Source organism: Condylostylus longicornis, unplaced genomic scaffold (assembly GCF_029603195.1).
Source record: "Condylostylus longicornis isolate FDR11 unplaced genomic scaffold, ASM2960319v2 ptg000030l, whole genome shotgun sequence".
Lineage (NCBI taxonomy): Eukaryota > Metazoa > Arthropoda > Insecta > Diptera > Dolichopodidae > Condylostylus > Condylostylus longicornis.
In genome coordinates, this window is record NW_026577999.1 from 5,990,803 (window position 1) to 6,005,765 (window position 14,963).

General features: G+C 31.0%; 2 protein-coding genes across 2 annotated transcripts; both read left to right on the forward strand.

Annotated features, from left to right (window-relative positions):
* Positions 1-505: 505 nt before the first annotated feature.
* On the forward strand, positions 506-8,377 carry LOC129608125 (titin-like). The gene is made up of 7 exons (XM_055519451.1): positions 506-631; positions 1,200-1,612; positions 2,008-2,190; positions 2,249-3,191; positions 3,271-3,396; positions 3,601-8,314; positions 8,374-8,377. Exons 1-7 carry the CDS (start codon positions 526-528, stop codon positions 8,375-8,377), a joined length of 6,489 nt encoding a protein of 2,162 aa, XP_055375426.1. The 5' UTR covers positions 506-525.
* LOC129607977 (cell surface glycoprotein 1-like) lies at positions 8,340-10,909 on the forward strand. Its single transcript, XM_055519259.1, has one exon. It carries the CDS (start codon positions 8,409-8,411, stop codon positions 10,335-10,337), a length of 1,929 nt encoding a protein of 642 aa, XP_055375234.1. The 5' UTR covers positions 8,340-8,408; the 3' UTR covers positions 10,338-10,909.
* Positions 10,910-14,963: the final 4,054 nt, after the last annotated feature.

The following is a 14,963-nucleotide window of genomic DNA, read 5'->3' on the forward strand; positions in this document are numbered from 1 at the left end:
TAAAATCTCAAAAAAATCTTTGTCTCTTAAGTTTAATTGAAATTAATGACAATCATCCTGTAGGCTTGTAACATCATTTCTTAATAAAAATACATCACAAATGTGTCATGAAAGTTGTTAGAACATTATACAAATATGTTTAAATAAATTCTTGTAATTAACTTTATTAAAGTCGTCGTAAATAAATCGTCAAAAAAAAGGATACAAATACATGTTTTTGACAACTAAAAAGCTGACATAAGAAAAAAAATGAACTAATACATAACATTAATTTTCAATTATATTCGCAGGTAGATATTATTGTTTCATAATTAAGAAATAAAGATTATCACTCAAAAATATAATAAGAAATTCGATTTTAGTGAAAAATTAAAATCGCAAATATTTTCAGTTTCTATTTTACACTTGACTTATTAAGTGCCCTTCAATAATTTTCCTCGGAATTTAATCTCATTAAAAATTTTCAATAAATTTTGAATTTATTTAAATTACATAAATATATTATTAATTAATGGAAAATTTTAAATGAAAATTATGATGAAAAAATATAAAAAAAATTTAATATATTATTTTTTAATAATAGTTGTGAAATATATTGAATTGGTTGATGCTGATAGCTACCAAATATTTAGTATGTAAAATTTAATTATAGTGTTTTAAGAATGTTACAGAAATTTCACTAACAATTGACAAGGTGCACAATTGACAGTGCTTTTAATCTTACGAAATTTTTTGTAATTTTTGTGCATGTATTAAATTTCATTATATGAATAATAGTAGTCCCTTACATAGGAAGTTATATACTAATTAAATTTACATAATAATTAAAATTTTTGAACAACAAAAAATTAATATTAAATAATCGATGTTGAATTCATAAATTTAGACAACTCTTCACTTTCAGAAAATTCCTCATATTGTGCCTGGGATAATAAAACAAATTTATTTATTAGATTTAAATGTTGTCTGAAATTATAATTCACATTTCTTGGTTTTTTTCTTAAGATGTAAAAAAATTTCCCTATTAAATACAATCAGGCATAAAATCTAAATTGAGAATAAATATGTATTTCGAATTATGTTATTATTAAAAATCAAATGAGTATTTAAGTAATAATAATAATAATAATAATATTAATAATTCAAATAATAATAACAAAAAAAAATTTCTGTTTATTTTTTAATTCGTTTTTCGAAAGGTCTTAACCATCATATAGGTCCAGCAGATACTGTAATACGTAGAGCAGTACGACCTTTGTCGCTACCATTTAAGCAATACGATATAACGGAAGTATTCTCCGATCAAGTTCCACGTCTCGTTAATGAATTTGATATTCCTTATTATAATTTTCAAGATAACAACAATTATGTAATCGATGCAACTGAACACTTTCAAGATGGAATAATGAAAAACCACAGTTTTGATAGTGCTTTTAGAGTTAAAAAGCATAATGATTATGAGGTAGATCCAAATCCTTGGAATTTAATCAATCTTGACGATACTAGAAATGGTCACCGAATCTGCTTTAAAGTAATTCCACCAACAAAATCAATTGAAGTTGAGCAAATGAATAATGGTGAATCATCAAAAATGGTATTTCAAATTCCTGAGGTAATTTCATTTTAATATTAAAAATTTACCATATATAGTCTGTCCCGTAGTCAGATATAACGTATTTATTCACATGTAGGATAACAAATTCGTACGAGTATCACAGAGTTGACACGGTCAACTCTATTTTTTCTCGTTTTTATTTAAATCAAATTTTCAGATTCTTTTATAAATACTATAATAAAAAAAAAAAAGAATTTAGTTTACATGAACGAAAATAAAATTAACTGCACATTAATACCCTTAAAAAAATAAATAGAGTTAATTAAAATTAATAAAAATAAATATTTATTTTATATTCTACTCATTATTTTTAAGCATACTTGAAAAAATTTTATAGAAAAAAAATAGAGAGAAAAAAGTGTGGTTAACTGTAGTTTTAAAATGTTTTTCAGATTTTTGATGGAGACTGGCATGATCTGAAATACAATTTAAAAAACAACCGAATATCAATTTTTATTGATTGTCAAAACATGAACGCTGACGAAAATTTCCCCACTGAAAATACAGAAATAAATTCTTTACAATATGGGAATAGAGTAGATTTAACATTAATTCAAACTGAAAATCAACAAGATGTAATTTATAATAACAAAAAATCATATTAAATTTTTTTTAATCACAATTACTTGTTAGGTGGACATTATGAAAATGAAGTTTAACTCACTTCCAATCAGATCACCTTATGGTATTAAATGTCCAGAATTAGAGAAAATGGGTCGTAACATTAAGAGGCAACCTCCTTTTAGACGACCACAGCCACAATCTTTTAATCCCATTAATGAAGTGCAATCTACTATACCCTCTAGTGGCCCCTATAATTATAATCCACCAGACCAACCTTTAGATTATAGTAACTTTGCTAATAGTTACCGACTACAATCGTCCACAGAAGGTCCATATAGATATAATATACCTACACAACCTTTTGATCAAACTTTAAATCAAAATAATTATGCAACAACCCCGAGAGACTCCTACGAATATAACCAACATGATGGCAATTTTTATAGTCCAGATGATTATTCAGTATTACATCAAAACGATCATTTTGCTACCTACGAACCTTACACAGAACCTTCGCTTCAGGATGAATACGGAAAAGATATTTATAATCACCATTCCTCATCACCAAATCCAAATTATAATTCTTACAACTACGATCCACCACAACAGTCATATGATCCTTACAATGAGAGTCTCATTCCTTATGAAACTGGAACGGAACCAAATAGTGTTGTTATCGATCCACTTACGCCAAAACCAGTTATAAACTCTTTATCACCAGAGCTTCCCTCTCCTAATGAAACGGCTGAACAAGATGGAAGTAGTATTAACTCATGCTCCTGCAATATTAATGATGATGTTTTGGAATCTCTAAAGACAAAGTTACTGAATCAGATAAAAAAGGAGTTTCCAACATTAAAAGTTAATGAAATTTCTGATACCAGAACAGAAAATAACCCAGATGCAGTGAAATCTGAGCTGGAAATTAAGGAAATCAAGATGGGTAAACCAAGTTCACCAAAAGAGATAGACGTTAGCGCATTAAAAATGAATATTACGGATGAAATTTTAGGTACACATTACTGATATTAAAACACATTCTTGGTGAAATAAAATCATGTTACCAATATTAAAAAAATAATACTTTCTAGAATATGTTGAACGATACATTGACACTAAATTAACTTTTGAGTTTCCTACGAATGATGACGTTCATGAAACCATACCCACTAAGACCAGATCAAAAGAAGCGTATCCATCGCTCATAGAAAGAAATGGTAAGTTTAAGAAAAATTTTCCTATGTGCAAAATATAACTCAACAAAGCTAAACATTTTTCTTAAATTTTTCAACGTAAAAGAGGTTTTTTACTTAAACACTAATAACCCATAATTTACAAGCTTTAATTTAAACTTAGCGAAAACAATGTACTGTTTTCCCTTTTTGTTATTATATTGCTAACATTACTTCAAAAATATACAGGTTCAGTGGACAGAATGCCTAAAAACCTTAGCAACACAATCATGAAAAATGACAACTTTCAAAATAAAAACACTGATCCCGGAACCGATCCTATTCTAGACAGCCAGACAAATCCAACTATACGGGGAAATATCAGAAAGGGTCCACAAAAAGGAAAGAGTCCCAAGAAACCCAAATTGCAAAAACCAGAAAACCCTAAAGCAGATTCCGATATGAAAGATGATCCAGATAAACCAGAAGATGAACCTGAAGATTCTGATGATATCCCTGAAGAAATGTCAAAAGATTTTCCTAAAGGAAAGGACCCCAAAAAACCTAAAGTAAAATCACCTAAAGATAAGAAACCCAAAAGCCCTGAAGAAGATTCTGATATGAAACATGATTCAGATAAACCAGAAGATGAACCTGAAGATTCTGATGATATGCCTGAAGAAATGCCAAAAGGTTCTCCTAAAGGAAAGGGTCCAAAAAAACCTAAAGTAAAATCACCTAAAGATAAGAAACCAGACAGCCATGAAGAAGATTCTGATTTGGAAGATGATCCAGATAAACCAGAAAATGGACCTGAAAATTCTGATGATATGCCTGAAGAAATGTCAAAAGATTCCCCAAAAGGAAAGGGCCCCAAAAAACCTAAAGTAAAAACACCTAAAGATAAGAAACCCGACAGCCCTGCTGGAAATTCTGATATGAAAGATGATGCAGATAAACCAGAAGACGAACCTGAAGATTCTGATGATATGCCCTCAGAAAAGCCAAAAGATTCTCCAAAAGGAAAGGGCCCCAAAAAACCGAAAGTAAAATCACCTAAAGATAAGAAACCAGACAGCCCCGATGAAAATTCTGATATGAAAGATGATGCAGATAAACCAGAAGACGAACCTGAAGACTCTGATGATATGCCCTCAGAAATACCAAAAGATTCTCCAAAAGGAAAGGGCCCCAAAAAACCGAAAGTAAAATCACCTAAAGACGAAAAACCAGACAGTTCGGATGAAGATTCTGATATGAAAGATGATCCAGATAAACCACAAGATGAACCTGAAGATTCTGATGATATGCCCTCAGAAATGCCAAAAAATTCCCCAAAAGGAAAGGCCGCCAAAAACCCGAAAGTAAAATCACCTAAAGATAAGAAACCAGACAGCTCCGATGAAGACTCTGATATGAAAGATGATCCAGATAATCCAGAAGATGAACCTGAAAATCCTGATATGCCTGAGGAAATGCCAAAAGATTCCCCAAAAAGAAAGGACCCTAAAAATCCCAAACCAAAATCACCTACAGACGAAAAACCAGACAGTTCGGACGAAGATTCTGATATGAATGATGATCTAGATAAACCAGAAGATGAACCTGAAAATTCTGACGATATGCCTCATGAGATGCCAAAAGATTCCCCAAAAGGAAAGGGCCCCAAAAAACCCAAACAAAAATCACCTAAAGACGAAAAACCAGACAGCCCTGATGAAGATTCTGATATGAAAGATGATCCAGAGAAACCAGAAGATGAACCTGAAGATTCTGATGATATGCCTGATGAAATGCCAAAGGATTCCCCAAAAGGAAAAGGCCCCAAAAAACCGAAAGTAAAATCACCTAAAGATAAGAAACCAGACAGCCCCGATGAAGATTCTGATATGAAAGATGATCCAGATAAACCAGAAGATGAACCTGAAAATCCTGATGATATGCCTGATGAAATGGTAAGAGATTCCCCAAAAGGAAAGGACCCTAAAAACCCCAAACCAAAATCACCTACAGACGAAAAACCAGACAGTTCGGACGAAGATTCTGATATGAAAGATGATCCAGATAAACCAGAAGAGGAACCTGAAGATGCTGATGATATGCCTGAAGAAATGCCAAAAGATTCTCCAAAAGGAAAGGGCCCCAAAAAACCCAAAGTAAAATCTCCTAAAGATAAGAAACCCGACAGCCCTGAAGAAGATTCTGATATGAAAGATGATCCAGATAAACCAGAAGAGGAACCTGAAGATGCTGATGATATGCCTGAAGAAATGCCAAAAGATTCTCCAAAAGGAAAGGGCCCCAAAAAACCCAAAGTAAAATCACCCAAAGATAAGAAACCAGACAGCCCTGCTAAAGATTCTGATATGAAAGATGATCCGGATAAACCAGAAGATGAACCTGAAAATGCTGATGATATGCCTGATGAAATGCCAAAAGATTCTCCAAAAGGAAAGGGCCCCAAAAAACCCAAAGTAAAATCTCCTAAAGATAAGAAACCCGACAGCCCTGAAGAAGATTCTGATATGAAAGATGATCCAGATAAACCAGAAGAGGAACCTGAAGATGCTGATGATATGCCTGAAGAAATGCCAAAAGATTCTCCAAAAGGAAAGGGCCCCAAAAAACCCAAAGTAAAATCACCCAAAGATAAGAAACCAGACAGCCCTGCTGAAGATTCTGATATGAAAGATGATCCAGATAAACCAGAAGATGAACCTGAAAATGCTGATGATATGCCTGATGAAATGCCAAAAGATTCCCCAAAAGGAAAGGGTCCCAAAAAACCCAAAGTAAAATCACCTAAAGCTAAGAAACCAGATAACCCTGATGAAGATTCTGATATGAAAGATGATCCAGATAAACCAGAAGAGGAACCTGAAGATTCTGATGATATGCCTGAAGAAACGCCAAAAGATTCCCCAAAAGGAAAGGCCCCCAAAAAACCCAAAGTAAAATCTCCTAAAGATAAGAAACCCGACAGCCCTGAAGAAGATTCTGATATGAAAGATGATCCACATAAACCAGAAGAGGAACCTGAAGATGCTGATGATATGCCTGAAGAAATGCCAAAAGATTCTCCAAAAGGAAAGGGCCCCAAAAAACCCAAAGTAAAATCACCCAAAGATAAGAAACCAGACAGCCCTGCTGAAGAATCTGATATGAAAGATGATCCAGATAAACCAGAAGATGAACCTAAAGATTCTGATGATATGCCTGATGAAATGCCAAAAGATTCCCCAAAAGGAAAGGCCGCCAAAAAACCGAAAGTAAAATCACCTAAAGATAAGAAACCAGACAGCCCCGATGAAGATTCTGATATGAAAGATGATCCAGATAGACCAGAAGATGAACCTGAAAATTCTGATGATATGCCTGATGAAATGCCAAAAGATTCCCCGAAGGGAAAGGACTCTAAAAACCCCAAACAAAAATCACCTACAGACGAAAAACCAGACAGCTCGGACGAAGATTCCGATATGAAAGATGATCCAGATAAACCTGAAAATTCTGATGATATGCCTGATGAAATGCCAAAAGATTCCCCAAAAGGAAAGGCCGCCAAAAAACCCAAAGTAAAATCACCCAAAGATAAGAAACCAGACAGCCCTGCTGAAGATTCTGATATGAAAGATGATCCAGATAAACCAGAAGATGAACCTGAAAATGCTGATGATATGCCTGATGAAATGCCAAAAGATTCCCCAAAAGGAAAGGGTCCCAAAAAACCCAAAGTAAAATCACCTAAAGCTAAGAAACCAGATAACCTTGATGAAGATTCTGATATGAAAGATGATCCAGATAAACCAGAAGAGGAACCTGAAGATTCTGATGATATGCCTGAAGAAACGCCAAAAGATTCCCCAAAAGGAAAGGGCCCCAAAAAACCGAAAGTAAAATCACCTAAAGATAAGAAACCAGACAGCCCCGATGAAGATTCTGATATGAAAGATGATCCGGATAAACCAGAAGATGAACCTGAAAATTCTGACGATATGCCTCATGAGATGCCAAAAGATTCCCCAAAAGGAAAGGGCCCCAAAAAACCCAAACAAAAATCACCTAAAGACGAAAAACCAGACAGCCCTGAAGAAGATTCTGATATGAAAGATGATCCACATAAACCAGAAGAGGAACCTGAAGATGCTGATGATATGCCTGAAGAAATGCCAAAAGATTCTCCAAAAGGAAAGGGCCCCAAAAAACCCAAAGTAAAATCACCCAAAGATAAGAAACCAGACAGCCCTGCTGAAGAATCTGATATGAAAGATGATCCAGATAAACCAGAAGATGAACCTAAAGATTCTGATGATATGCCTGATGAAATGCCAAAAGATTCCTCAAAAGGAAAGGCCGCCAAAAAACCCAAAGTAAAATCACCCAAAGATAAGAAACCAGACAGCCCTGCTGAAGATTCTGATATGAAAGATGATCCAGATAAACCAGAAGATGAACCTGAAAATGCTGATGATATGCCTGATGAAATGCCAAAAGATTCCCCAAAAGGAAAGGGTCCCAAAAAACCCAAAGTAAAATCACCTAAAGCTAAGAAACCAGATAACCTTGATGAAGATTCTGATATGAAAGATGATCCAGATAAACCAGAAGAGGAACCTGAAGATTCTGATGATATGCCTGAAGAAACGCCAAAAGATTCCCCAAAAGGAAAGGGCCCCAAAAAACCGAAAGTAAAATCACCTAAAGATAAGAAACCAGACAGCCCCGATGAAGATTCTGATATGAAAGATGATCCGGATAAACCAGAAGATGAACTTGAAGATTCTGATGACATGCCTGATGAAATGCCAAAAGATTCCCCAAAAGGAAAGGCCACCAAAAAACCGAAAGTAAAATCACCTAAAGATAAGAAACCAGATAGCCCAGATGAAGATTCTGATATGAAAGATGATCCAGATAAACTAAAAGATGAACCTGAAAATTCTGATGATATGCCTGATGAAATGCCAAAAGATTCCCCAAAAGGAAAGGGCCCCAAAAAACCGAAAGTAAAATCACCTAAAGATAAGAAACCAGACAGCCCCGATGAAGATTCTGATATGAAAAATGATCCAGATAAACCAGAAGATGAACCTGAAAATTCTGATGATATGCCTGATGAAATGCCAAAAGATTCCCCGAAAGGAAAGGACCCTAAAAATCCCAAACCAAAATCACCTACAGACGAAAAACCAGACAGTTCGGACGAAGATTCTGTTATGAAAGATGATCCAGATAAACCAGAAGATGAACCTGAAAATTCTGATGATATGCCTGATGAAATGCCAAAAGATTCCCCAAAAGGAAAGGACCCTAAAAACCCCAAACCAAAATCACCTACAGACGAAAAACCAGACAGTTCGGACGAAGATTCTGATATGAAAGATGATGCAGATAAACCAAAAGATGAACCTGAAAATGCTGATGATATGCCTGATGAAATGCCAAAAGATTCCCCAAAATCACCTAAAGACGAAAAACCAGACAGCCCTGATGAAGATTCTGATATGAAAGATGATCCAGATAAACCAGAAGATGAACCTGAAAATACTGATGATATGCCTGAAGAAATGCCAAAAGGTTCCCGAAAAGGAAAGGGCCGCAAAAAACCCAAACCAAAATCACCCAAAGACGAAAAACCAGACAGTTCGGATGAAGATTCTGATATGAAAGATGATCCAGATAAACCAGAAGGTGAACCTGAAAATGCTGATAATATGCCTGATGAAATGTCAAAAGATTTCCCAAAAGGAAAGGACCCTAAACAACCCACGACAAAATCACCTATAGACGAAAAACCAGACGACACTGACAAAGATTCTGATATGAAAACTGATTCAGATAAACCAGAAGATGAACCTGAAAACACTGATAAAATGCCTGATGAAATGTCAACAGATTCTCCAAAAGGAAAGGATGCTAAGGAGCCCAAAGAAAAGTCAGCTAAAGATGAGAAACCAGACAACTCTGATCAAGATTCTGATATGAAAGATGATCCAGATAAATCAGAAAACGAAGCTGAAGATTCTGATAATATGCCTGATGAAATGCCAAAAGATTCCTCGAAGGGAAAGAGTCCTGAGAAACCAAAAGGAAAACCACCTAAAGAAGAGAAGCCAAAAAGTCCTGATGAAGCTTCTGATACGAATGGTGATCCTGATAAACCAGAAGATGAACCTGAAAGTTCCGATAAAATGCCTGATGAAACGTCAACAGATTCTCCAAAAGGAAAGGATCCTAAGGAACCCAAAGAAAAATCATCTCAAGATGAGAAACCAGAAAATCCTGATGAAGATTCTGATATGAAAGATGATCCAGATAAGCCAAAAGACTCAGATGATATGCCTGATAAGCTTCCAGAAAATGAACCAGATGAAATCAGCTCTCAGAAACCGAAAGCCAAGCGATCAAAGGGCGAAGAACCAGAAAATACCAATAAAGATTTTGAAATCAAAAATGATTCAAATAGTCAGCCAAAAGATTCTAACATTTTGGATGCTGAAAATCCGAAAGATCCTGATGATTTAGAAAAGCGTATTGCTGAACAAAGTGATTCTGAAAAACTGCCAAAAAATATTTGTAAAGATCCTGAAATGAACCGTAAAGCAAAGCGGTCAATTGAGGGAATTGGAGGACAAAAGTACCCTTCAGTAGATGATCATGGAACTGAAAATAATCCTGAGGCAATTTCTAAAACAGTTCAATATCCTGAAGGCAGGAATTATAAGCTGAAAGAGATTCACAAAGTATTATTTCAAAGTGGTATTTCTTTAAAAAACAATAATGTGGAAGAGAACAGTATTATGAAAAATATTAAAAATGAACAAGATTCAAATTTTGAAGCAGAAGTCCTTGAAGACTCCTCAAACAAAGTACCTTTGAAAATAATAAATAGCGACGACGTAGATTTATCACAAACAAAGGAAGATATGTTTGATAGTAGAAGCTATTGGCAGTTTATTAAGAACAAAATATTTGCCGGTGTTTAACATTTAGTTTGAAGCTGGTTTTTTAATTAGTTTTTTTTTTTTTATTGATTAAGGTGTATAGTAATGGTTCCCGCCAAACTACAATAAATAGTTTGAAGAAAAAAAATTACAATTCATATTAGCAGAAGCAGTTAAATGAAAAATTTTTAACTACTTGTAATCCTTTATTATAAGTGTTACAATACTCAAAAATTAATTTTTAAAATATTCAATCAGTTTTAAGAAAATGTAAAAGAATATTATTAATATTTATAATGTAATTTTAGTTCAGATATGAAATTAGCCATTTAGTTTAAATCCGTTTAATGATGTAGCAGCAGCTTCGCATTGTATCTAATATCCGAATTCATAAAACCAATATGAGCATTTCAAATTTACCCAGCATTTTACTCTTAGTGTAATTTATTTACTTGGATTATTATATTATTTAAGTTAATTTTTAGTATAATTTTTACTTCAATAAAAATTTTGTAAGTGGAAAATGTCTTGGATATAATTCTACATATTTCTGTATAATATATGTATATTATATCACTTCTAAGTAAAAAATTTCAATGAGGTAAAGAAAGTACCATTTCATTCATGTCAAAATATAAAATTTTTTTGCAAATTCAAATTATTAAAATTTTCTAGACTCTCAAATTCTATCATTTTTACTATTTAAAAATTAGTCACGAATTAAAAATCATATTAATTAATTTTTAAATAAAATTATGTAATTCAAAGTAATAGGTATTCAGATTTAATTTTAAATTAATACAGACAAAACAAATTTTTTTCAATTATATTGTAAATTATAATTTAATATCCATTGATAAATTGAAAACTCCTAATCTAGTAGTAAATTCCAACTAAGATATTTTACAGATTAATTTTTAAAGGCGCAAATTGTATAACATATTATAACTCTACTAAAATATTAACGTTAAACTATAATAAGTTTATTTTATATGCATATATTTGGAATACTCTCTGATTATCATTACCAAACTACAATAAATTAAATAAAATTTAAATTCTAAAAATTTGCAGACTGAAAATGATATTTTTACTTAACTGTGTTCACACAGCTCATTGATTCCATGATTATTCATATACAAAAATTATAAAACCATATAATATGAGTACACGTATTACTCTTCAATATATTTAATGTATATTATACACAATAGTAACGAAATTGCCATTTAATAAATAATAAATTCTAATTTTTGCATTTGTTGAATAATTTTCTATAATTATTTTATCAGAGAATTCCATAAATATAAAGATAGATTACAATTTAACATTATTAATTAATTAACAAAATTTGGTAGTTAAATTTTAGTTTTTTTTTTTCTATTCGTATTTCGTAAAATTCAGTTCTACTTTTTAATCATTTTAGAAAGGATTTTTTAGAAAATTTTATTCAAATGAAATTATAATAATAATATTCAATTCAATTTAATTTTTCACACAGAATTAAGCAGAGTAAAATTTTTCATTTAGTAAAATAAATTGAAATAAAGAATTTAATGATTATGTATGTGGTTAATTAAATAGATAATTATTATGAATTTTAATTCGATCTATTATATGATTTCGAGAAAATTTTTGAAATTGAATTTTGTAAAAATGAACACATTATGGAAAAACTGTTAACGTGCAATAAAATGTAGGTAATATATATCTAGATCTAAAAATAATTTGTTTTCAGGGAATTTTAAAAAATTAAAAACATTTTCCTCATTATACAATATTGTTATATTGTATTTAATGATGAAACTTATTACAGCATATATCTAGGTGTATATAAGATACAAATATAGAATCATGTTAATATTTGGATAAAAAATTTTGTAGAAAATTAATTAAGAAATAATTTAAATTTAAAAAATAATCAAGATACTGTCCAATTTTTTGATTAAAATCAAATATAACATTTACGTATATCAAACTGTGGGCCTTTAAAAGTATATTTGCAAAAAAAATTTAAAGAACAAAATATAAAATAGGTTTTCTACCATAAATTTGAAGTTGACATTTCAAATAAAATGCAATTTTGAAATTAATTGCTTGCGGTATATTCCTTTTATACCGTGTACACAGGGTGGTCTAAAATTAGAATTGAAGCACAATTTCCGAAAAAGTTTTTGAGAAAAACATTCTTTGCGACAGAGGGCCAATCCCGGACATCTGGTGTTGATTTGGAAAATTAAAGAAAAAAAACAGACTAAAACAATTTTAGACGGCTAATATCCTTAACAGTTTCTAAGACGTTGGAGCTAGATCTGCAACGTTTTTTTTATTGGTTAGTATCCTTATATAACAGTGACATAGCAAATATTGAGTTGAGAAACTGAAAATTTTTCAAAAATGTTTATATTATGTTGAAGAAGTCGTTTATAAACGGTTCCAGCAAAATAAAGTTAGAGCAAATAATGTAATTCATCATTTTGTAAAAAAAAACACCAAGAAATCACATTCCGAGAGGTTCAACTCCACTTTGAGACCAACCTGCAAGTATTCTTACAATGTATAACAGAAATACGAGTAAGACAATGTTATTCTGCTTTAAGGATAATATAGAAAAGTATCTTCTATCCAAAGAAAACCTTTCAAAAAAACTATTTTTAATTTTTTTTTATAATTAAAATGCCAAATTGGGATTAATAGGTTAGCTAACTCCAATAATAAATTAAAAATATGTATACAAATATTCCATATCATATAAAAAATATGTGTAGTTTTTCTAAGGAGAACAAAAAAAATTGTTTTTTAATTCTCAAAAGTGTCAATCTAGCCGACACTGTACGTACGCATCTATGATAAAGAATTTTTTTCTCCAAAAAGAAATTTCAAAATCTCACATATTTATATTGTTGTGTATTTCTAAATATAGTGGTACAAACATTCCGGTTTGTAGTAATCCAATCAAAAGACAAACAAGTTTAAACTATTAAAAAATATTTTCATTTCCCTATACAGATATAAAAAGAAATTTTTTGTTGTTATTTTCACAAATGAAATTTTGTAAATATTCATATTATTGAAACCAACACCCTCAAAGGTATAAACGCATTCATACAATGTATATATGCAAATATACCCACACATAATCGTATACATAAATAGTAGATTCTATTTGTTTCATTTTCATTTCAATATTTCATTTTCATTTAGTTCACCATCCTGTGAAAAGAATCATATGTCATGACTTTCAATCACGTTCCGATATTATGTTATATTAGACATTTATCTAAATTTTGAATATATACGATATAATGTCATATAGGTATGTGATATGTGATGCCAAAATACTGTAAAATATCTTCAACACAAATGATCTTCTATACTGTTATACGTTCGCAATTCTCATGTTTTATATCTTAAAAATATCCTTATATTATATGATATACAATATAGATATGTATTAGAAATTTGGAACGTATGTAGGATTCATAATTTTTTTTTCTGTTTGAATACAATATTTGGATAGTTGTACATATAGTACATATATGTACATAGTGGATTACATATTATATTGTACATAGTAAAAGAGACGATAAAAAAGAAACCTTCAATGTAATTTAAACAAGTATGAACTCATATTTTTCTCGTTCCTGTTCAATATACAAAGTTCAATATGAGTATTACAACACTTTATTCCTAGATGACATTTTCAAGAATATTATTTTTTTAAGTTAAAAGAGCAAAACTATAAAAATATAGAAAAATTTCTTTTCGACACTTAAGTTGAAGGTGAAAATAATAGTTTTTAAAAAAAAATATTATCATTTTTATCCGCATAAGAAAATAATTCAAATATATTTTTATGTATGCATGTCGATAGTTTTTGCAATATAAGATAGATATACGATTATTGATCGGCTGATAAATTGGATTTACATAAAGTACGAGGTTATTCTAATACTCATAGCAACAAAATAACATTAAGGATATTTATTAAACATGAACATCTCCTTTAAATGGTTTCTGAAAACGTGTGATCTTCTATTTCAATATATTATGAAGAATACGTGTGTACAAGTGTACTGCAGTAGTTAAAAGAACAACTTGATGACTCAATAAATGAATAATGCATTTTGTTAAAGAAAAATTTCATATGCACATATGGAATATTTAGAATACAATTTTGAGTAAAACTAATAGTATTACAAAAAAAAAAAGTATTTTCAGGAAGCATTTAAAATTCCTATAAAAAAATTTTAACTTGAGCACTTAGTTATTCTGTTAATAATAGAATTTAACTAATATGTTTTGGGAAATTTTTAATTTAAATTTAAAAAATTACCTTATATGCAAAATAGTTGATTTGTTTTTGTTGATAGATTAGTTTAAAACTATTTATGACGATTTTTATTATTTATGTAAAAATATCAATGAGATTTCATTTGAAATGCCCCCCATTAGACATACTTCACTCTCAGAGTTTTCCATTCTCTGAAAATAAGCTGCTTCCTCTTTGGATCTAGACCGTGTGAGCCCGTTGATGTCCACAGTACCCTGACACGCACACTAGCATCAAATTTTTGAATGTAGTCAAAACTTTTTTCTGATATTTTTTGAGATAATTTCTCTAAATTTTCTTTGAATTATAATTTAATTCTTGCTTTTGTACGCAAT

Coding starts and splice junctions, on each gene's coding strand:
- LOC129608125 (XM_055519451.1), top strand. CDS start 526: ATGAAAATTATGATGAAAAAATATAAAAAAAATTTAATATATTATTTT. Junction 2,191..2,248: donor AAACTGAAAATCAACAAGAT/GTAATTTATAAT, acceptor ATTACTTGTTAG/GTGGACATTATGAAAATGAA. Junction 3,192..3,270: donor TATTACGGATGAAATTTTAG/GTACACATTACT, acceptor AATACTTTCTAG/AATATGTTGAACGATACATT.
- LOC129607977 (XM_055519259.1), top strand. CDS start 8,409: ATGAAAAATGATCCAGATAAACCAGAAGATGAACCTGAAAATTCTGAT.